This window comes from Lynx rufus, unplaced genomic scaffold (assembly GCF_022079265.1).
Source record: "Lynx rufus isolate CCGP_SWC_20201006 ecotype Redwood Valley unplaced genomic scaffold, mLynRuf1.p SCAF_16, whole genome shotgun sequence".
In the NCBI taxonomy this organism is placed as follows: Eukaryota; Metazoa; Chordata; class Mammalia; order Carnivora; family Felidae; genus Lynx; species Lynx rufus.
Genome location: NW_025814830.1, coordinates 56296267 through 56320400, shown reverse-complemented (window position 1 = coordinate 56320400; position 24134 = coordinate 56296267). Strand labels below are relative to the sequence as shown.

The 24134-nt window shown below is 55.5% G+C and overlaps 1 protein-coding gene across 5 annotated transcripts in view; it reads right to left on the bottom strand.

Moving 5' to 3' along the window:
- Positions 1-24134, bottom strand: part of BANP (BTG3 associated nuclear protein) — a 115295-nt gene that overhangs the window by 9552 nt on the left and 81609 nt on the right. For 3 of the 5 annotated variants that reach the window (XM_047078899.1, XM_047078903.1, XM_047078900.1), the window contains 2 exons: positions 23055-23126; positions 21623-21661 (listed from right to left, as the gene is read on the bottom strand). In XM_047078899.1, the coding sequence (XP_046934855.1) occupies positions 21623-21661; positions 23055-23126 (111 nt within the window). The remainder of the gene's footprint in view (positions 1-21622; positions 21662-23054; positions 23127-24134) is intronic. The other 2 variants (XM_047078902.1, XM_047078904.1) reach the window with 1 other exon arrangement.

The window sequence follows — 24134 nt, the reverse complement described above, 5'->3', positions numbered from 1 at the left end:
TTCCCTCTATATGGTGCCAACTGTGAGACTGTTTAATGCCCAAATGAAATAATACAAAACAGCTACAAACCTAAAATAAACTCAAGAAGTCCAAGGACTTTTCGGTAATGTTTAGATACAAAATTCCAAATCCAAGCCGGAATGTGCTCAGATGAAACAAAACAAAACCTAAGACCCACTTCTGACTAATTAAGTGTGTGTGGCCAGGAACAAAGATGAGGCCAGGAAATCCAAAGGTGTCTTGGGACACAAGGTCGCTTACTTGTTTTTGTCATTCACTTTGGCATCCGACTTGTTAAGGAAACAGACTCGAGGAGAGCAATCTTTTCAAATCTAAATGTGAAGGCAAGAAGTAGCTTCCCGGTGACAGGAAAACAAGGAGCTGAGAACCAGGTCCGTCAGCCTGTCCCAAGGATGTCCCCAAGCACCACTGGCCGGGAGGTCCGCCAGCCCCACATCTTTCTCGTACATTTGCACAGCAAACGCCAGAAACAAATGATCATCCTTAAGCCTTTAAACCCCTGACGGGAACACTCCTGTTTCCCAGGCTCCATTTTGAGTGCTTTCGTGAACCGAGTCGCCGTGAGTAGACGGTCAGAAATGAGCACCAACAGAAGGGAGTCACGGGCAGACGCAGAACACCGCTCCTCCGGGGTCACTCCTCAGACCTGCAGAGAAAGCTCCTCGGAGGCCTGCGGGTCGGAGGGCCCCAGGGGCCGGCGTCCGGACCCCGCTCACGTAAGGACGCTAGCAGCAGGCAGCAATAAAGAGTCTGTGCCGCCTGCTCTGCGGCTTGTTCCAGCGTCGGAGCCCAAACCTCCAACGCAATCCGGGGAGAAAGCAAAGCAAAACCCGAAGAAACACGGTAAAGCAGAGACGGACGTCTGGAGACACTTGGCACACGTCCCCCGTCGCTCCAGATAGGACAAGATTCCTGGGAACAAATCTTAACCACGTGTCTTACAACCTCCTAGTAGACTGGGGCGGGGTGGGGGCTGGGGAGGGTAATGATTCAAAGTCAAGTCCAAAGACCTCCAGTTTTCCCCGTGGGTCCCAGGCCCCTGGCTTCTAGAAGGGGCGCACGGGGTGGACGGGGAGCAGGCGACACAGAAGACAGTTCCGTGTATCTCGTGACTCGTCAACCCGGCGCAGCGACGGTCACACCCACTCGGGAAAGGGAGGGGAGCCTGGGGGCACCCGGCCTGCCAACCTGCACACTCTGCGACCGTGACGAGCTGAAGCGGCAGCCACGGCCACGCACGCTGCTTCTGCTCCCGCTCCCGTGGCTCTGGTCACTTCGCTGATTTAGAAACTCACTGCACGGAACAAGCAAAGTTCTCGCGGTGCTCACCGTGTGGCCAAAGAAAGAACGAGAAGGAGCGATGCCACTTTCCTACTGGGCTCAATTCTGTAGGAAGCGTCCGTGAGCATCTGTGTCTCAGGGGAGCTGCAAATGCCGACTAACACCTGCCAGCTCCGGGGAAGCCAGAGGTGGCACAGGGAGGGTGCGGCCCGCAGGCTCTGGAGGGAAAGACCAGGACCCGGACGGTGCCTGTCACAGGCGCACGCGCGTCCGCAGGGAGACGCGAACAGTCTGTCACGGAGGAGACACGCACACAAGCTGCCCGCTAACGCGCACCTGCACGTGCCTCACACCGGTGCCGTGGCCCCAGCCGGCACGGCGTCTTCATTCTGCGCAAAGCAAGGTTCAGAAACGGCTCTCCCTGCTGAGCCAGGGTTACCGCACACCAAGCAGAGAACGTCTAGGGACGGACACCTCGCCCCCGTCCGGCCCCGGCCCCACAGCCCAGTCCCAAAGCACACCCTGACTTCCGGCACCGGGAGGCACATGCAAAACGGCCCCCGCCACACGTCCCCGCGTGTTCCCCAAAGGACGGCCACGCGCACACGGCGGGCAGGCTCAGGCCGCTCCCCAAGGCCCCGCCGCACCAGCACGTCACCGCACGCCGGCACCTCACAGCGGCTTGCTCCGCGGCCCGGACCTCCGGTCGCTACACACCTCGAGGGCACGTGGGTCCGAGAAGGGACGCGGCGGGTCCATCTGTGTCCCCCAAAAGGAACGTCCACATCCTGAGCTCCAGTACCCGTAAGGGGGACCTGTAAACGTGGAGGCGCCTGGGCGGCTCGGTCGGTTAGGTGTCTGACTTCGGCTTGGGTCACGATCTCAGGTTCGTGGGATCGAGCCCCACACGTGGCCCTGATGGCGTGCTGATAGCGTGGAGCCTGCTTGGGACGCTCTCCTCCCCTCTCTCTCTGCCCCTCCCCTGCGCACGCTCTCTCTCAAAATAAATAAACTTTAAAAAGCGAGTAAATAAAACGTGGACCCAGGATCCGGGAGGATGAGATTAAGCTATAAGCAGAAGTCGCATGGGAGTCGGGCGGGCCCCAATCCAAAAGTACCCATCCTCCTAAGAAGAGAGACATTTGGACCACGTGGGAAGAAGGGTGCCACGTGACCAGAGAGGAGGCGGTGGAGGGATGTGGCCGCAGCCCAGGGATGCCTGGAACCCCCAGGAGCGGCAGGCAAGATGCCCCCCTGAGCTTCCAGAAGGAACGCAGTCCCGGTGAATAGTAGACCCGAGGCCGCCCGATTGTGAGAGAGCACACTGCTGTGTAAACCACGCGGCGGGGGGCGCTGATTGTGGGGTGGTAGCTCGGGAACAGACTCCCGACCTTCAGACCCTCGGCTGGGTCACAGTAACCCCATGCCCAGGGCCGCCCGGTCAAGCCTCCGGTCGACGGAGCTCAGGCCCCTTCCTTCCACAGAACGTGCCGACGGCTCTTCTCTTGTCCCCCACCCTTGCCGGGCGCTCACACGCAGGGCCTCCGGGTGGCTCGGGGGGGCAGCCTTCTCCCCGGCCCTCCCACAGGGCCAACCCACAGGCTTCTCCCCACTGGCAGAGCCGGGTGCCCCCGAGCGTGCAGACAGGCACGGGGGTCCGGGCGGGCCACAGACGCGGCCGGCGCACGGGAGACGCCACTGGCCGAGGCACACGGGCAAGACGACGGCAGGGCCGGGCTGCTGACAAGACCAGCTGGACGCCGGCGGGACTCTGAAGCTGCTCACGCTGCTTAACGGCAATCGTGAGAAACCCGGCAAAATCAAGACGAAACAGGCGATGGTCTCTTAAACAGTCAAGTTCCAATTTTCCACTAGGAACCGGCCCGTTCTGGACCTCGCTCTCATTACCCTGTTAACCTGCAGAAGAGGCACCTCCCCCCATGTGCTGAGGGCATGCTCCTCCCGGAACCAGCACAGGGCGAACACTGGACCCTGCTCCCCCCTGGGCCTGAGCCCTCCCCCGGGACACTGGGGGCAGCGTCTGAGAACTCCAGGGTGAAGAAGTGAGGTACGGGAGGATTACTGTCTGCTCACAAGCGAGCATCCGAGGACAAGCAGCCACAAACCCCCAGAGATCCGTCACAATGTCCCACATCCTTTCCGGGAATAGACCAGGTGCTATGGGATGAGTGTTTGTGTCCCGCCCCAAATCCCTATGTCGAAGCCATGACTTCTCGTGTGACGGTGTCCGGAGATCAGGTCAGGCGGGTGAAACCCCGAGACGTGATTAGTGCCCTTCTAGGAGGGGGAGACCTCCGTACGCGTGTGCCAAGGAAGGCGGTGCGACCCTCGGGCAGAGGCTCCTGATGTGAGACCGACAGCCTCCGGGCCTGTGAGGCATCAGGGTCTGTGGCAGTAGTCAGAGCCGCCCACACGCAGACAGAGGCAGACAGTGGGCAGACCTCCCCTTCCTCCCAGGGACGCGGGAAAGATGCCCTCAGGAGACGGAATTTTAAGAACTGTCCAATCCCCAGAAGACCAGCCGGGTGAGAGGGCAGCCAAGGCGCTGCGGGTGAGTTCAGAGACGGCTGTGAAAGAAAACACCCACCAGCGGACCCACGGGCACCTCTGGTACATCAGCCTTGGGTTCGAGACCCACCGGGGCTGATTTTCCAGGACTTTTAAACGGAAGGAACGTCACAGACACGCACCGTGCTCTTCGATGTTCCTCAAAGACCTCGCCCACACGCATCTCAAGTTCCACTTAGGAAAAACCCCTCCGACAAGACCCTGAATCCCAACTCCAGGAAGAAGGTCTCTCCGAGCACAGTGACCAGGGGTGTCACAGAGCGTTTGTCTCGGCCCTCTGATGTGCGACACCTCGTTTCTAGCCTCCGGGGTTCAGAAAGTGGACAACGAAAGACAGGCAAGGACACGGGCCTTTTCGTCGTGGCCCAGGGTCTGCAGGGTCGACCTTGAACAACTCAGCAGGAGCAGGGACCTGCATCCTGGCCCACCCGCGCCCTCCCGGGACCACGATCATCTGCAGGACGCTGACACGGAACAGCCCGGTGGAGGGGACACCTGAGGTGAGGCGAACGGACACCAGGCGTCAGACGCAGCGCAAACGTGTTACCTTCCAGCGTAGAGCATTTCTCCCCGCTTTCTCCAAGTCAAATACCACCCAAATAGCAGCTTCACACTTGCCCGGGGGCGGGCTGCCTCTGGGGAGGACAGTGCGGACGCTCAGGAGGAGCGAGGGCACATCCTACTTGACCACGTGCTCCTCCACCACGCACAGCACGGGCTGTGTTCGCGGCACCACCGTGCCCTGGAGACGGAAAACCACCACAGATGACCGGATGGCAGGGAGAACTTCCTCCGGAGGGGAGTCCACGCAGCGGAAGCCGCGCCCTGGTTGAGGGCGCGGCTGGGCCACGGCCCAGGGCGGATCAGCAGAGGGAGGCGTGGAGCTTGGACTCCTTCCCCCGGCACCTGTGCGCGGGCCAAACCCACGCGGAGCCACAGGAGAGCAGCCACTAACCAGGGACGTCAGCGTCCTGCCCGGCCCCAGCGTGTCCTCTCCCGAGGATGTCCTCCTGCACGCTGCCCATAGCTATCGGATCACATAGGTAACATTTCGGTCATCAGAAGGGCCCCCGTCAATCATCGCTCAGCCTAAAGGTGAGCGGGCCCATCAGAGCCAGTGAGTTTGCGCCAAGGCGGCAGGACCGGCGGGGGGCCCCAGCCTGAGTCCGCGGCGCGGGCATTTGGCACGGAGGTCACCTTGCTTGTCACCATCAGCTGCACTCTGCCAGGGAGGAAGCAGAGCCTCCGAGGCTAACTTCTGTCTCAGCGCCGCAGGCCAGCAGAAACACGAGCAAACAGAAGCAGCTCAGAGCACAGCTCCGCCGACTCCCCCCGGCCCCTCGCACCACGCGGCCTGATCCAATCACGTGTGGGTGACTGAGACGGTCAGGAAACAGTGAGGATGACGTGGGCCTGGGACCCTCAAAGCCTCAGGGGACTCTGAAATGCTAAGGAGGACCGTTGAGCTAAATCCTTGCTATCTCAGCCTTAATTGAGAGGCGGAAACAGCCGCCGGATGGGGCGTTTGCCAAAACACCTCTGATCACGGACCGTTTCTCCCTCGGGTGCCGACGGGGCGTCACCCCAAATGGAAGAAAACTCTCTCAGAAAGACTTACCCACTGGTTACCCCACGAAGGCCTATTTTTAAAAAAAATCTGTTTTAACGTTTATTCATTTTTGAGAGACAGAGACAGAGCATGAGCAGGGGAGGGGCAGAGAGAGAGGGAGACACAGAAACAGAAGCGGCTTCCAGGCCCCGAGCCGTCGGCACAGAGCCCGACGCGGGGCTCAGACTCACACACCGTGAGATGGCGACCCGAGCCGAAGTCGGACGCTCCACCGACTGAGCCCCCCGGGCGCCCCAACGAAGGCCTATTTTTAAGGAGCCAAGGTTTCCCCTCCTACTTCAGCGAACCGCCCACTAACCGGCCCCTCTCAGAACCTCGTCGAGACCCCTGCACACCACGGGCGCACCCGGTGTCCAGCAGCTGGCGGCCCGCGTCTGGCCGTGTGGCCCAGGCGGTCCGCGTGTCACTCTACCGGCGCCACTCCCGGGGAGCGGCTGCATCCGCGGACAGGCAGCGGCAGCCATCACGGGGGGGCATGGGTCCGCGCCCTGACCGCTACCTTTCCACAGGCTTCCGCTGCAAACTCAGCCGCCCACATGCATCTTCACTCTTCTCCAGCCAGAGCACCCAACTCAGGGCTCAGGCCAACTTGACGGTGGGCACGGGACCGTCCCTGACGCCGAGTGTTGTGTACGTCTCGTGACGCAGAAACGGGGAGGGAGAACCGCCGGTGAGAGCAACTGCACACGCTCAAGAGGCACGGAGGAAAAAACAGAATTAAAACTCAGTCTGGGTCGCTGTCCAAGCTTTTTGTTTTACTTTGGGAGCCAACAGGAAATAATGGCCTGGATTTTGAAAGTAAGGGACCGTATTTGTTCGCACGAGAAAATAATTCCTCGATCGTTTTTCCACCTCCTTAATGTGTGCTGTGCACGGAGCAGCCGTCAGTTCAGTAGGCTCATCTCCCTGCCTCCCTCTTGCTCGCGCACACGCACACGCACACGCAAGCCTGACGGTCTCGGATGTTACACTCGCTCTCCCACCCGAACCCCGCGGCGTGTTGCCCCTTTCATCTTCGAACTACAGACGATCCTCAGAGGACAGAAAAGAGACACGGTGGTGTTTCACGAAGTGTTTCCAGGTGTTCCCCTTTTCACCTGCGTGAGAGGAAACCAGGAACCTTTCTGGCTGCTCAGAACAGGGTGGAAACCACGCTGACTCTGTGATGTTACCGGGTCAGAAGCTGACCTCTGCCCTTGAACCGTGCAAAGCGTTGACACTGGCATTCGCACCGGCCCTGCTACGGACCGTCGCAAATTTCTAAACCTAATCCTCACGGAGTCCCGAGCGGAGCCTCCCGCATCTGCAGACACGGCCCGCGTGGTCGCGTGTGCCCGGCCCCTCTGCCACATCACGGGCTCCTGAGGCGGGAGCAAAGGACCCGCGTTCTCACTGTCCCTCAGGTACCCAAGATGAGCGAGCGAGACAACGCAGGATTCTGTTAAGTTATTCAGCTCACCATTAAAGCAGCAGCGTGAATTTGTTAACCAGGCACCGTGGTCGGAATGGATCTAGGATTTCTACATCAAGGACTCCTCATGAACACACAATGGATTGAATACTCAGCGGTTCACTCTCAAAGTGGGTTAAAAACAAATGGGAAGTTCTACTGTGCTTGAAAACGTTCTCTTCTGGGGGCGCCCGGGTGGCTCAGTCAGTTGGGCATCTGACTTCGGCTCAGGTCAGGATCTCGCGGTCAGCAGGTTCGAGCCCCGCGTCGGGCTCTGTGCTGACGGCTCAGAGCCGGAAGCCTACTTCTGATTCTGTGTCTCCCTCTCTTTCTGTTCCTCCCCTGCTTGTGCTCTGTCTCTCTCTCTCTAAAATAAAGATAAAAATCATTAAAAAAAAAAAAACAACAAAACTTTCTCTTCTGTAGTAATCTCGTCATTTGATGGGTCAAGGGCTCAGTGTGACTCCAGGCGGGCTCTTGACTCTTACCCATCGACACTCGGCACACGGCAGGCCTCTCGCTGTCACAACGGCCGGGGGGTGGGTCCTCGATGGCCCCGCTTCCTCCCTGCTCAGCGTCCCACAGGATGACCACGTGCTCCCGAGGTCTCCAGACCCTGAAGACCGACAGCACGCCGACGGCAGCCTTCCCACCCGACTTCCCGAGAACGTTCTCCACTGACTAAGCTCTCTCCTTCCACAGGGAGGCTGGGGGCACAGGCTCGGGTTTCACGCACGGGGGCCTGTCAGAGCACCTGAGTTTGCACGAGGCAAGTGCCAGGTTTGGTCAGAAGGGGAACGGAACGTCCTAACGGGTGTCCCTCTTTCATTCCCAACCTCTTTGATGAGGAAGAAGGGAAACTTCCGTCCAATGACAGCGGCATCAGTGGCCATCTTGCTTCCAGAGTCTCACCTTCCACCCAACTCACTGCTAGCAGAAATTCCGAAATTCCGTTCCTAGGGCTGCGGCGGTGACCTGGCTTCCTCTCAGCCGTCCCACTAGAACGGCTCCTGGAACGGGAGCCTCGGGCCTAAAGAACCCCTCACGTGCTCCCCAGCCGCTCTGCGTCATTAGCCGAACCGCCCGGTACGCGGGCACCGGCCGTGGACTCCGGCTGCCCACCCGGTCACGTGAACGTGCCACCCGTGACACGGCAGGCCCACAAGCGAGAAACAGAGACGTTAAAAAGATGGTGAGAGAAAAGCGTAAAGAAATCACCACACCTCCCTCATGCACAACAATTTCCGCAAGTTGGATCCCACCGAAGAGAATTTTGCAATTACTCAGCAGTCACAATTTTTCAGCCTACTGAGCTGTAAGCATTAGATAAGTATTCTCCCATACGTTTCCAGGCTATTACTCATGATGAAAATCATCAGTGAATATACGTTCCATTTCTAAACAGCTTAAAAATGTTTGGAAATGCCTTCCATCCGCCCATCTTACGATTAACTAAGAGCTAATCTGGAATAATTATTACTGAATTCATTCATCAATAATCATTAAGAACGGATAACAATACTGTACTAAGAGCTGCAGAGAATAGAAATGAATAAAATCTGTGGATCTGATGGTATTAAAACTATCTGATTCAACCTCTTAAACATATGTGAAACTGACTGTAAGGCCTGCCCTTGATTTGAAGACCCCTCCCTTGACTGGTCACAAAACTCTGATGCGAGATCAACCAAAGGGGCTCAGGGAGGACCGTGAGTGTTCCACCAGCACACGGTGTGGCCACACGGTTGGAAGCGCTTTGCGTGTTATAAAGCTCCTTCGGCCTCAACTTCTCTGAGCCCCTCAAAGACGACAACACTTCAGCCTCATAAAATACTGTAAAACTACATTTAAATAATCACTTCATCCAACCTCTCGCGAAACGTGGTTAATATCCTTCCCACCCAAACCACTGCCCGGCGTGAGACCGACCTGTCTGTGACAGTCGGAGGACACACGACGGGCCTAAAGCGACAGCCAGCATCGCCGACGCATCGTCCCCAAGCCTGAAACGACTGTCCGTGCTGCTCACAAGAGACCAAGACCCTCCAGGACGAGCTCTCGGGTGCCCTGGGCCCACTTGCACCCACGTTGCTTCGTACGACAAGCCTCTGCCGGGGACCCGAAGGACCCCTGCAGAACTGGAGCCGGCAGCAGGGAACCCCGGGGCCCCACCCCGCTGCCCCGTCCAGGCCAGCCGCCTCACACAGGGTGACAGACCCACAGCCTCTCGTGGCCAGCCGGCCAGGCTTCCTCAACCAGGCGACAGGAGAGGCGTGCTTGTTTCTGTGACTTTTCTAGGACGTTTTTGGAACTAATCAACACCAAACTCGCCGCTTCTGGCCTTTACGGCTTCAATTATATTTTCCACCATTTCTAGTTAGGGAAGGCTTTCCCGTGAGGGATTAATTCCCTGAGCTACGTAGGTTCTCCAAGATTTCTGTGTGTGTTTGGCACGCAACGCAGAAACACATTTTCTTGAACGGAACGTTTTTATTAGAAGTGAAGCGACACAGCTTGTGCCCTGTACGTGAGGTTGGGACTGTTCTCCCCGGCGTGGCAAGCCAGCAAAAGCGGACCGCGCCTTCCCGAAACACAACATTCTGCTACTGCTACACGGGAAAGCATCACACGCACACCTACTGCGCGCACACCTTCTGCACACACACCTACTGCGCATACACCTGCACACCTACTGTGTGCCCACCTTCACACACATCTGCTATGCACCTTTTGCACACACACCTGCACCTACGCCAAATACAATCAACACATACACACTTCTCCTCACCCACTCCACAAAAAAAGTTATGCCACGTAAAATGTTGAATACTTCCCATCTCTTCTCCGGCTGGGTTGAGAAGGCCTCGTCTCGCAGAAAAAATTCTGAAAGCTACGGAAATTCACTTCTCAAGTATAAGGAGGAATACACACGCCAACAAAGCCAAGAGAGGTGCAGAGTTTGAAGAGCGTCCGCCTGCCGCTGGATGTCGGTAAAGTTACGTCACAAATACGCAGCGAGAGGAGCCCAGGCTACTGACGCGCTTCGCTTTCGTATAAAGGAAGCGTGTGTGTGGTGTGTTCGTCATCGCAGAGAACACAGAACTGTCCAGGTGTGCAAGGGAACTGAGGCCGCTCAGCTTATACGCGTCTATAAACGCTTTCACGCGCATCTGAGGACGTCAACTACAACTATTAGAAAAACAAAACCCGGTATCCCGACACACAGTTGACACGGCGCTAACCCGTTCTGTGATGCGTGGTCTAAGCAACGTGACCAAAGGCCAAGCCTTTAAAGATTCCCCACGTGGCTGAAGATCTCCCACGTGCAGAGACATAACTGACCCAGGTCTGAATGTCTCAACACACAGGATATTGCCTAGCAACAGACTTTTGGGTCCAAAGGGAGTTTGGATTTCAATCTTCCTAAATCCGAACCTGCTGGATCCAAATCCGAAGCTGTACGTGCGGCTTGCCTCAGGAAGCGACACCGCGCAGCTCCACAGCTCTGCCCCGCGCCCAAGCGCCCACCCAACGCACACATAACCAGAAACGGCCCCCGTGCGTCTGCCCCTTACTTTCCGCCTACGTTTCCACAGCTCAAATCGTCTCGGCCCCAACAGAAGTTCGAAGAGCTGTCACTTCAGCAGGGCCAGAAAGGGCAGAGAGGGCACAGACGAGAACACAGCTCAAGAAAATCAACAATCGCACGAGAGCGCGTGGAGGTGGAGGGGACGGGAGTCGTGTCGCCCCGGTGGTGCTCACGGTGTTCTGGAGAACGGGGCCGGGATGGGGCTCCAGGAGCCACGAGAGCCACCCCTGGCCCCCCTCCCTGCACAGTGCAGGAGGGGCCAGGGTCTCCTACCCCGCGTGTGAGGCACGCGTTAACACTCACCCAGCTCCTGAGTGCAATCTCGTCTCCTCGCCAGGCGTGCTGCGAGAGAGGTTCTGATACAGGAGAAAACACGCGTCCAGCTCCAGAAAGGCAGACGGCTCGCTCCTTATGGCGGCGGTCTGGATGGCAAGGCACGGCCAGCTTTCTAAAGGTGATCTGCATACGATGGGGAACCTTGCTATGGTACATTCAAGGTCAGTGACCACTAACTTCTGGTTCTTGGTTGTGTGTTGGTCTTTAATAACAACTTAGCATTAACTACAAGCAAAGAGGCACCAGTGCCCTCTCGGGAATGGGCGCCTGTCCTGGGGTGCTGAAGGACCCAGTAAGCAGAGAGGAGCCACAGACGTGGTGCTCCAAGAAGAATCTGAGATCAGCGAGCAGCGGTGGCCAATTACCCACAAACACGCTCCTTCTGGAGCATTATTTCTAGTCACATGAATACATGTTTAGGCCTTTGTTTTCTTAAACTCCCAAAGAAACAAGATGAGTAGAATAAAAAAATGTCTCAGAAACAAAGTTAAAAGCTATTATTTTTTAGGGTTGCTGGGTGGCTGTCGGTTAAGCATCAGACTTCAGGTCAGTCTCACAGCTCGTGGGTTCGAGCCCCGCATCGGGCTCTGTGCTGACAGCTCAGAGCCTGCATCCTGCTTCAGATTCTGTGTCTCCCCCTCTCTCTGCCCTGCTCGCACTCTGTCTCTCTCAAAAAAAATTTTTTATGTTTATTTTTGACAGAGGGAGACAGAGCATGAGTGGGGGAGGGGCAGAGAGAGGGAGACAGAGAGTCCAAAGCAGGCTCCAGGCTCTGAGCCGTCAGCACAGAGCCCGACGTGGGGCTCGAACTCATGAGATCATGACCCGAGCCGAAGTCGGACGCTCAACCGACTGAGCCACCCAGGCAACCCCCCCAAAAAATTTCTTTAATCTAAATTTTTTTTAATGCAGAAAAAAAAATTCAAGACTATCTCAACAGCTGAATAAATGTTTCACAACGTATAATTACAAAAATGCACTCAACTTTTATCATCAGCCAAGCTGCCCCAACAAAGCACACCTTCACAAATCACACAAACTTTCTCAGTGTGGATTTATGCCACACGAGTGGGCTTCTGTCTGCCCGAGGTCATGACACTGGTGTTGACAGACTAAGCCCCAACCCATCAGCCTAAACAGGCAGGGTCATTTCTGGGGGCGGCAGCGTGTTGCATGATTCACCCCATAAACGTCTCCACAGAAACATTCGGGTGCTCATAACTCAGTGCTGCCCCCGCAGCCCACGCTTCCCACAGGCCTACGGTGCAAGTGGGCAGGGTCCCTCCCTGTGACAACATGGGCCCCGCCTTTAAGGGGCTCAGAGTCCAGCCACACTGGGCACAGAACGGATGCCGAGAGACTCCGTGATCTTCTTTGCAGGCAACCTCACAGCTTATCCTTCCCAGCCCACGATCACGGCACGGACGTTCCGCACCGACCGCCAAGGAGAGCAGGGTCAACGGCCTCAGTCCTCAAATGCCGATGACTTCTCCTCCCGGAACCCTGCCAGCATGCCGTGGGGCCAGAGCCGCCAGCCAGGGGCCAGGCCAGCTCCGGCCCCAGGAGCACACCCTCAACAGGGCGCCCTCCTCAGACCCCAGGACCCCAGGGATGCTACCTGGTGCAGAACCCAGCAAAGCCAGAGTCATGAAGGTAACGGCCAGCCGTGGTCGTCAGCCCCGAGGTCTGAGGCCGTTTGTTGTAGAGCAAGAGGTGACTGAATCAAGAGTGACGGTTCAACTCCTCGCACGGGGAAGTCCTCCTGCCTACGCTTCTACTCTCAGGTTTTCGGCACCCGCAACCAGCGTCAAATAGTTTAAAATACAATAGATGCACGCATGCACGCAGTCACCCAGACATATGGATTTCTGCTTGTTTGTAGTTTCAGGCAACTGAATCACGACTCACTCCCGACTGGTTCTAATTCTGGCAGATTTAGACCAAGACTCTCCTGTAACTGCCGTGCCAACACCAGTCGATGTCTGCGATTTGCAGGAATACAAGCACCTTCCTGTCCAACCATCATCCGCACTTCCGTGACGAAGTGAGATGAACCACTGACTCTGTTCCACTGGCAACTTAAAATTCTCAAGCGATCGTCACCAAGTACATGTCTCAAAAGCGGTACGTATACTAACTGAAAAGCACCCTGCCTATATTTAACTGCCTTTATCCCAGTTGACCCTGCCTTAATTATCCCAGGAAACCCAAGAGACAAGATTTACATCCTTGTTAACGTAACCGAAATGCTTGGCGGGCAAGGGACCCCATTGCTCTCCTAAAGAATGTTCTCAATTTGAGCAGAATTACAATATGCTCTAATTGAAACAACACATTTCCTATGCCTGATGTAATCTAACCTCCCAAGAAAACAATTAACTTCAGAGAAGTTAAGAGGGGAAAATAAAGCATTTTCGGTTTAGCAACATAATGAGTCACAGGCGATGTCCAGTCTTGGTATGAAGTCACATGGCGGGAAGCTTGACGACTCGAGTGAGCGAGCGACCTCAGAGCACGCCCAACTCTGCTATGGCACCCAAGCCGGCCGGCCTCCCACTCTGACGGCGCCCAACACCCACAGCAGAGGGGGGTCCGCCACGCGGGCTCGTATTCCTACAACACCACCATCTGTCCCGCTTGCCACGGGCATCCATACCTTACACTTTCAAATCACAACTTGTTTTGCGGAAACAAATCCGACACTGACAACGTTTTCAGAACAAACGCCCTCTGTCTTCGGCCGCTTCTTCCCTGCACTACTCAAACTGAACCTCTCTGCACGGAGTCTGTACTCCCACGTCTAATTCTACAACCGCACTGCAATCTCTTAAACTGGGTACAGTTTTTTAGTTGTCCTTCCAACTGATTGGAAGAGCTGGAAAACTACCGTGAGTTGGCCCAGGCTTCGATCACATAAATCAATCAGAACCAGAGCACGTACCTGTTGCTACCTGAACCCTGAGCATCCAAATATTCCCGACAAAGACTCGGCAACGGTTTTATCCAATACTCACCATTCAAATTTAAAAACCGTTGGAACAAATTCAGAGCCAAGTGTTTGTGTTGTGTGTGATTTCTGAGGTGGGGGCGAGCCACGATCACATCTGGGCCCGGCCACAGGTACCGCCCGTCAGCCCCCCTCAAGTCCCAGGTTCCCTTCTGCTAGCACCTGGGGACACTACTCACTGGGGTCAAAGTCAGACGGCATCTTTACACTTATTTAAAACCTGTACATAGTCCTAGCCATATAAAGAGAAAGCAGAATTCACCCTCAACGCTTCGGTCTATTACTGTGAAGGGCACAAAACACCAGCATTAAGTTCACGAAGCACCACGTACTTAGGACGCTGGTGCCCGAAAGCTGTGAACCGAGCGTAAGTCCTCTGTGGACTTAACACAGATCTGAGAGTGTTTTATCTGGGAAGGTGGGAGTCTGGGATGGGCTGGAAGGCGCCTTCAGTGCTCCCACTTGGGATCTCAGACCAGAAAGCACCACGCACTGGAGTCTTCCGTCCAGGACAAGCTCAGGAAGAGCTGGGATCTGAACCCAGGCTTCAATCACATAAATCAATCAGAACCAGAGCACGTACCTGTTGCTAATCTAATAGAGCAAGAGGTGACTGAATCAAGAGTGACGGTTCAACTCCTCGCACGGGGAAGTCCTCCTGCCTACGCTTCTACTCTCAGGTTTTCGGCACCCGCAACCAGCGTCAAATAGTTTAAAATACAATAGATGCACGCATGCACGCAGTCACCCAGACATATGGATTTCTGCTTGTTTGTAGTTTCAGGCAACTGAATCACGACTCACTCCCGACTGGTTCTAATTCTGGCAGATTTAGACCAAGACTCTCCTGTAACTGCTGTGCCAACACCAGTCGATGTCTGCGATTTGCAGGACGTGAGCGTGTCTCGCTAGGGCCAAACTCTGACTCGCAGCCGCAGGGGGCTTATCGTGGGGCTCTGACGACGGGTGACAGGACAGAGGGCGCACACCACAGCTTCTACCAGACTCTACAATGCACAGACGACGTCCCCGCACAGAGCCGGGTCTGCCTGTCCTGCAGGCGAGGTGGTGTGAGGGCACGGCCGGACGGAGCAACCCCAGGCAGGCTCTGGGTGTCCTCACCACCCCTCCTCCAACAGGAACTTGGCCTGTTCCCCCCCCCCCCCCCCGCCGCCACCGTACTCGAAAAAGCTCTCCCAGCAGACGACAGGTAATCAAGCACCTTCTTGAGCTCCCCTATCGAGCTTAGGGTCCCTGGAATCCGAGGTTGAACACCGACCTGTTGTTCTTCATGGGGACTGTTTATGGCAGGCCCCACTTGTGAGGCTCGCATTCAAACCTGAAAAGTTTCAAGTCCACATCTACGAGGCACCTTGGGACGTCTGCCTCAAAGTCAGAAAGCCAAACAACACTCTTGGCCACAGGCCCCTCTGCTTCCCGGAAGGTCTGCTCACGGGAAGGGCAGCGGTGTGGAAAGGGAATGTCCCTTCTCCTCAAGATCAGCGTCGTCCTCCTGAGTCCCGAGCCCGCACGGCCTCGCCCTGCCCCAGACAAGAGCCGGCACCACGAGGAGCGGGACAAAACAGGCTGACACATCTCTGGAGGTAATGAGGCTCCTGGACGATGAAATGCAGACAGCCATGCGACAAAAGTCTGGAATTTACTGCCTGTGCCAGGACAAGTTATGGCGAAAGGACAGACACCGAGGCACAATCTTCTTAGAATTTAAGAGTGACTCCTAAAACATTTTCAACCGCATCATTCTTAACTAATGCACAAAACCGGGCCAAACTCGAATCCTGTGTTACTCATCTGAAAGTATTTTTTTAAATGTCTCGCCAAGGTTAAAACGTCCACACAACGTTACAAGCCCCTCCCATGCATGGAGGGGCAAGGCCGACAAAGCGGGAGCTCGGCCCGAGCCGGACACCACGCCGTGGCCACTGTGACAGGGCCGTCTCGTTAACGCCTGCCGGGCTCAGCTTCCTGGGGCAGGGACAGAAGCAAGGCTCGCTGACGCTCGTAAAAAAGGCTGCCTTGACGGAGAGGTTCACCCTACAAGGGACTCTGCTGCTAAAGACGGGCCTGGGGGTTTTCTCAGCCACTTCCTCCCCAGCTCCTGTGTCGGCAGCACCGTGGTCGCCACCTGGGATTTTCGGTCACACAAACACAGTGCCTCGTGCCACCTCACCTTCTACTTGCCGAGGGTTCCCTAAGAGGACCAAACCCCGTGCGGCATTTCTGTAACAAACAATTTTTATTCGTTTTGAACAGCTAAATTTCCAAGTTAAATTGCTTTTCACTGATCAGGTTCAGCTACTCTTTCTTTAAAAGGCTCACTCATGGCATTAATATTAACAAGAAACGGAGTATCTCCTAATTAACTAATGCTTAAGTACACAGCTTTCCGAATAATGTCTCTCTCTCTCTCTCTCTCTCTCTCTCTCTTACACACACGACAAAACTGACAAAACGACAGGCTGTTGTTCTCTGCCAGGACTGCCCTCTTCTCCTAGACAGCGCCACAGGGCCGACCCGGGGTGGGGGGTGCCCCACAACCACCAGTTTTCTCCGACCAAGAGTAAGTAGGAGATTCAGGCACATTGCGTCCAGAAGGAGCTGCAGGACAGAGGCCCCCTGTCGCCGGCAGAGGCCGGCCTGACCCCCACCGCCGCTCCCAGCCGGGCTTTCCGGCACAGACCAGCTGCGACTGCCCCTCCAGGACAGGGCTGCCCCTCTCCCAGACCCCGCCCTGCTTCCTCGGCAGGAGGAGCTCTTCCACGCCCCTCCCCGGGAGCCCCCAGTCGCGGTGAGGACACGCCACCCACGCGTGAGCAGCAAAAGGCCTGGAGACCCACTGGAGGTGGAGGCTCCTGGATGACGAAAGGCAACTCCCAACTCCTTCGGGAAGATTTCATTTTAACGCTCAAGTACCAAGAGTATCCCAATTTTCCTGAAGTAGATGAGGTGGCTTCAGAAGGATGCTGAAAAAGAGTTTGGAGTTCAAGTGTTCACAATCGTTTTTCTTAAACTTAACTGAGACTCTAAAAAAAAAAAAGCATAAGCTTTCTATGCACTGCTTTATCTAATTATCTTTTATCAAAACATGAAAAGAAAGATGTGTTAATGTTCACGACGTAAACGCTACGTAATCGTAAATGTTTTAAAAATTACTTAATGACAACATCTTAGAACTTAAGATCTTAGAACTTAGAACTCAGAACATCTTAGCTCTTAAAGTGACACCAGTGGTCATCGATTCTGGTCCTGTTCAAACTACGGTCACAAAGTCGAGTTAATGTGTCCCATCAAAACCAATCTTCAAAAAAGATTTAAAAAAAAAAAAAAAAAAAAACAAAGAAGAGGACAGAATAAAAAGCGTGAAAGCAATCAGCACGCAGCGAAGCCACTGTCATTCTGCGAGCCCACTCCGACCGCGCATGCGCACGAGGGAGAGGGCGAGAGCCGCGGTGCAGAACCAAGTTCTCACCGTGGACACGGGCGCGTGGCCCGCGGGCCGGCATCTGCTCCACCACGTGCCCTGGCCGTCCACCCGCCGCAGTGAGAGAGGAAGGACGGGCCTGACGAGCGGGAAGGACCCGGAGCAGAGGCCCAGCGCGGGTGGGCACGACGACCGCACCAAGGGCGCCTCTCTGAGGCAGCCCGGGTCCGCCTGCATAAGCACGTCGCTCCGTGAAAAAGCTCCCAGGACCTGAGGAAGGCCATCGTTTCTCTTTTAAAATGCATCCCAATCGTCTCCTCCACCCCACCGCAGACGGCAACCCTAGGGCTCTTAATCCTTGAGAACTGTTTTCCCTTTTCAGAATCTTCTGAAAATCCACACGGAATTAAAACTCCTCCCGTCATACCAACCGCTAACTCAGGAAACTGAAATCCCTTAAGCACAAGATCACTTCACGTGCCTCACACTTTCATCCGTGCTTCGTCCACACATCCGGCTGGCATCCTGTGAATCGCTACGGGGCAGGACTGGCTCTGGCCTCCTCCTGAGAATTCCACATTTCTCTGCTCCCGATCTGATCTGCTACACGAGGTCCACCCTCTCAAACAAATCCCACGGTTCCAAGTACCACGCAGGCGCTCCCAGAGCTTCACCGTTCCAAGTTCACGGCTCTCCGTTCCCACAGCAGGGGAGGTTAGTCCCGAAGTGCTCACTGAGCCGGGAACAGTACAAGAAGTCACCTGCACCCCCACGGGCCCTGTGCTCAGACTGGAGACGACACACATCAGCAAAGCAGGAACCAACCCAACCAAGTGCCTCTCTGAACACCAGGGAGCACCGGAAACAGGGCCACAAGCGCTGAGGCTCCTCCGTCGCACTCCCAGAAGGCGCCCTCGCCCAGAGCCCGTGACCAGAATTAACGACTGCATTTTAATTTCAACCCCAACAAACCTGGCCATCTAGCTTCCCCCCAAAATAGATCAGGAAGGATTAGGAAGTGGTCACTGCACGTAGCCAGGAACAGCCGGGAAGAGAATAGGAAACGTGAACATGCCACCTGGCCCGGGGCCGCCTGGAACCTGCTCTTGGCCGTGACCGTCCCCCGGAATGCGGCTTCCAACTAAACCTGTGGTTCTCTGCCGGGCTGCAAGTCAGCTGTCCTTCCTCTGACCCTTCTGTCCCACACTTGGGGGACGACACAAGCGCCCTAAGCCCGTGTCTCTAAAGCACCAGGCGCACTCTCACGTGACCCCGTAGCCACATGAGGGCTGAAGCCCAGGGGGCCCCACACAGGACAGGACTGGGATCTCGCCCCGTGTAGCCCGAAGAGCACAGACGGCACTGTCTGTGGCGGCACTGGCAGACCCACAGCCCGGGGCCGTGCGAACGCAGGGCAACCGACCCGACAGGCCACGACAAAGGTGCCAGCCCTCGCTCTGGACGTGGCCTCACGGGCCCACCGGCGGCAGCAAAGCACAGCACACGTGTCCCTCCGTCCCATCCACGAAACCAAGGACAACCACGGCCCCACAGGAGCAGGATGGGGAGGGGCTCGGCGGTCCCGGTCGGGAAGCAAGTGGAACGAGAGGGCCGGGCGGCGTGGGCTCTGGCCCCTGACTGACTCTCGGCTGCTCTGGAAGGATCTGGGGCGTTGCTGCATAATGATTCCCAGTGACAGACAGAACTACCGAGTAAGAACCGAACACGAAGCTAATGAGACCGGTGGTGGGTCTGTGAACTCCGAAACAACAAGAACACGTGACTTTTTTCGGGGGGCTTCTGGAATTTAGGGAGGCTCTTCTCTTTGCAGAGCAGAGATGGCCTTTCAACACCTCTGCTGCCTACAACCGGAACCGGTCGATCTTCAATAAACCAAACGCCAACGCCCACGCCAGGCCGGGAAAAGGCTCCATCACGCGGAAACTGGGGAGGCCACGTCTGGAGGGGAAGGAGCCACCGCGCCCCGGCACTGTCCTCCTGCGGGTGGGGGAGGCTGGTGCACAAAGAGACAGAGCCGACGGGCCGTGGGGGCGGGGGCGGGAGAGTGAACCACGGGCGCTCCCGCCTGCGACACGGCCACACTTCTAGGTCACCCCGTCAGCGACCTCGAGGTGAGCGGAGGCTTCTTCTGTGTCTTGTGAAACATCATTGTCTGTTCAAGTTTTTGGGGAAGTTAAAAAACGAAGTGGTCACAAGCAGGGTAACTCAGTACGAACAAGAACCGGCCAAATGATAAAATAACAAAAAGGAACTTCCACAAACGGAAAACAAGAAAGGAGCAGCTGGCGCATTTGCCAGAAAAAGGCAGCTTTACACGAACACACACGGCTCACCTCACCCCTCACGTGAACACACACGCTGCTTCCTTCAATCAGAGAGCGGAGTCTCCTTCAGAAAAGAACAAAGGTGACGGACCCTGAAACTCCTCCCGCCGCCACCAGTGTTGCCCCTGCCTGCCCCCGAGGTGCGCATGTCATCGGAGGCCCACGAACACGACGGACAGTGCGAATCAGGCCGAGGTGGGAAGGCAGCGTGGGATTCCACAGGCAAACAGAATCGGATGGTTCACAGACCGTTATGTGCGACACAGACGGCGACCACGATGGCAGCTGTGGGGACTTGGCAGGGCGCTGGCGAAGCAGGGAGGGCGCCCGACGGTCGAACGCAGGGGAAAGGACGGCTGCTCGCGGAGGACAGGCCCGGGCGCGACGGTCGACTCCGGTGAGGCAGCACTTGGTAACCGTGCACACACGTCCCCGGTCTGCGGACTCTTCCGAGAGGGCCTCTTCCGACGGCCACCACACGAACCCTTCCTGAGCTGAAAGCAGCACCGGCCATCTCGCCCACAGAGGCTGGGCTCTCCGCTCTCACGGGGTGTTGGGGACGTGCGCTCTACAATCACACACACCGGCACGGTACTCACGTGCTACAAAAGCCTGATTATTTCTCAAAACTCCCGAGTGGAATCCTGCTCAGGAATAGAGACGGGAACGAGGAGGATATCAAATGTAACAGACTTTCCTTTCTCACGAATTATAAAGTTCAGCAACATTTTCATTAGGATGAAATTTCACTCCCAGTATAAACACAAACCACGAAGTTGTCAAAACCTGAGATAAACTACACATGACGACCTGTCCTCTCCCACCCAGACAGGACATCTCGCGCCTGACCGAGAGAAACATGCGGTACGAACCTGCTGAGAACCGACCTGTACGGGCCTGACCAGCAACCCGATCTCCGAGACAGGGCTCAGAGGCAACAACTGGGGACCGTTCGGTAACCCTGCAATGCTTCGGCTTTTTGGCGCTTCAAGACTCTGATGAAAACCCCACACGCAGGTTTCAAGACGAAACCGAAAACCGAGGCACTCCGATCCAAACAAGTGACTGAACTTAAGGTCTGCGCACTTCTCCCCAGGCGTTCGGAGGGTTTCAGATGAAACCCGGGGGGTGCCGCTGTCCTCCCGCTTCTGATTCCAGGGACACACGTCCTCATGCCCCACGCACGGCAGACACCGGGCCATCGCCACCGACAACGGGAACGCACACAGGTGTTTCAGAAGGGGAGAACACGGCTGGTTTCGAGAATAGCACGTACCACCTCGACACGAATCGAGCTCGCGGTCTGTGGCTCGTAAGTCACGTTTCAAAGAAAAGGAAGATTCTTCAGACTCTCTCCCGTAATTATTCAAAGGTTATAAAGGTCTCTTTAATACAAATTCCTCAAAAGGACGTGAAAATATCCATCCCCAAGTCCACCAGGAATTCAGACTCGATCTAGAAAGCAAATCACGCCCTCAAACCCTCACAGCAGGAGCACTCTCCTTTGTAAAGACAATCTGTATCAGGTGCTCAGTGACTGTGCAGTCACGCTTTCGTCAGAGATACCTGGGAAGGTGGTGACCGGCGTTTGGCAGCAACACACAAGAACAAAACCGAGCTCGTTCTAACACACAGCGACTGCACGAACCCAGCATCCACAACATTCGTGGAAATTAACAATGATAAACAGCCGGTGCGGTTCCATCTACAAACAGCTACATCAACTCCCACAAAGAACCAAATGCAGCCCAGAGCCCCACTGCCACGGGTCCACGTCCTTCAGGATGTCTGCGGCCAGCAAGGGTAAAGCCGGCACTTCCCCAAAGTTAACGCTGCACCACCCTCTCACCCCCGGGCCGGCCCCGCGGCAGCGCGAGGTCTGGTGACGCGCACGGCAAGCGGGCGGTAAGTGACAGCAGATGCACACTCACCTGCCCGTCCTGTCCCACGTGGTGGATCTGGAGATTGCCCTGCAGAATGGGTGGAAAAAGGAGAAGTCAAGGACCGGAACAACTTCCAGACACGAGGAGACAGGGGCAGGAGCGCCCCGTGCCACGTGTGAATAGCCAGCAAAACCACTAACAGCAGTTCTACAAAAGTTCAGCCCCTTGTAGTGATAAAAACTCCACAACAAAATATCTTAAAACTGAGTTTACAGACACTTTTTCCTCTTTTAAGAAGAAAAACTGTGAAAGACGTCGTGCTCACCTCCCCCCATCCTGACCCCAAATGAAAATGTCATTTTTTCCCCGAACACTTCATTTTGAAACAACTCTGATGACAAGAACCAACAGCAGCACAGAGAGGTCCCGCGTTCTCCTCATCCAGCGTCCCTGACGGGGACACAGGAAGACACAGGACAAAACACAACCAACCAGACGCAGGCCCACTGGCGTCTCACCAGGTGGAAATGCACTGTCATGTCTTTGGGGAAAAAATGATTGGTTTAGGTCTGGTAGGCTCTTCTGTCACTGTCCTCACGGATACCTTCATTGTGACAAAATATTTAATTGTTAAAGGAACAAGCTAAGGCTTTACTGTGATAAAACTAATCACATACTCTAACTTATTACGAGGTAACCATTACTGGCAGCAGCAATTTCTTCTAATTCCTGGCACTCAATTCCTAACAGAAACAGAAAATGCGGGATCGCATGAACAACAGGGAGGCGTTTATGAAATCCAAAAGGGCAAAGTTGATCAAAAAACTGAAATCCAAGCAGCAGTCTAATGATTTTTTTAGCAACAAGAGTATTAAAACAAATCTGTATGGATTTTCCTTCTGGAGGCTACGAGCAAATTAAGCACCCTGCACAGTGGAGGATCCTGCCAGACGTCTCGGGCCGCTGGCTGGGCCTCGGCACCTCTGAAACGGAGCTTCCCCACCCCCCCCAAGAGAACACCCCGCCCGCGGCCTCCTGCAACCCGTGTCCGCTCTCCTTTCCTTTCCCACCCAGTACGGGCTTCCTCCTTTGCTTACCTGCCCACCCACCAGTCAGCAAACGGACCGTGCTCCTGCGTGAGGCCCGCTTCTCACGGGACCAAGCAAGCACCCCTTCAGCGGCATATCCCTATTTGCCCCTCAGAACCTCTGCGCCTCTTCCCTTGGCACACGGCCCGCTCACAAGGCTTGGACGTGTGCAGCCCGTGGCCTCCAGGTGAAAGCACCTCCCTCCTAACACATCCCGAGACCCTCTCCCCACGGTCCCTCCCCTCCAGCACAATCGCCTCCTAAGGAAGCAGGAGTCAGGTGGCCACGGCTGGACGTGCGTGTCATCCGGGGACCCCCCACCCATCTCCCGCCATGGAAGGAGCCCGTGGGCCCTGGGTGGGCCCTGGGCAGCTCTGAAGGCCACCACTCACCTCGCTGTCTTGCGTGATCTGCACCTGCTCGCCCTGTGGCACCTGTGCGATATGGAGGTGGCCCTGTGGGATCCGCAACAAGAGAACACACCAAGGAGCATCAGAAGAAAATCAAAGCCACAGGAAACAAGAAGCGCTTTCTGGAACTTTTGTTTTCGGTTACCTGCTGGCAATCCAGGACAACTAAATCCTGAATAGTACAATATACGCATAGTATAAGCTTATTAAATAGCCTCCTGAAATTAAACTGTCAGAATGTGACACGTACAGAACATTTTATGGCTAACTCTTAACGGGGCCTGGAAAAATCTGTCAAGTCTTTAACTGCTACCCAACAGGCAAATTTAAGAATGTGAGGGTCATTTGGAAAAGAAGGGAAACAGAAGTTTCCCACAAAATTAGACTACCTTCTTTTTTTTTTTTTTTAAATGTCTATTTATTTTTGAGAGAGACAGAGCATGAGCAGGGGAGGGGCACAGACAGGGGGAGACACAGAATCCAAAGCAGCTCCGGGCTCTGAGCTGTCAGCGTAGAGCCTGATGTGGGCCTCAAACCCACAAACCACAGGATCAGAGCCAAAGTCGGAGGCTTAACTGACTGAGCCACTTAGGTTTGTAGACACAGGCAGATAAACGATTCCCATAAATGCCAACATGGCTCAACACCACTGCAGGATTTTCTCTCGCTTTCATTTTACTGCGTGTAAACTGTTCTGAAGTTATTCTGGAGTTCTTTCAAGAACCTTCTTACTACAAAGGTAAGAATTAACTGCCTTTGTGACTGTCACCTAAACAAAGAATTCACTATTTCTATTCACCATCTATAACTGCTATCTATCTCCTCTGCAAGATGAAGAACCCCCCCCCCCACCCCCCTGCAAAAACGCTCATTAACACTTTCCGGAAGCCGGCCCGTTTCCAGGCAGCATGCTGAGTGCAACGTCACACTGAGGCCACCTTGAGCTTTCCAGGAGAAAGCCTGGTCACGCAGCTGGGTGTGACTGGATGGCCAACGGGACCCCGGGGGCATGAAAACGTCCCGCTCCCTGGTGACACTCCCACCCTCCTGCTCTCCCCAGCC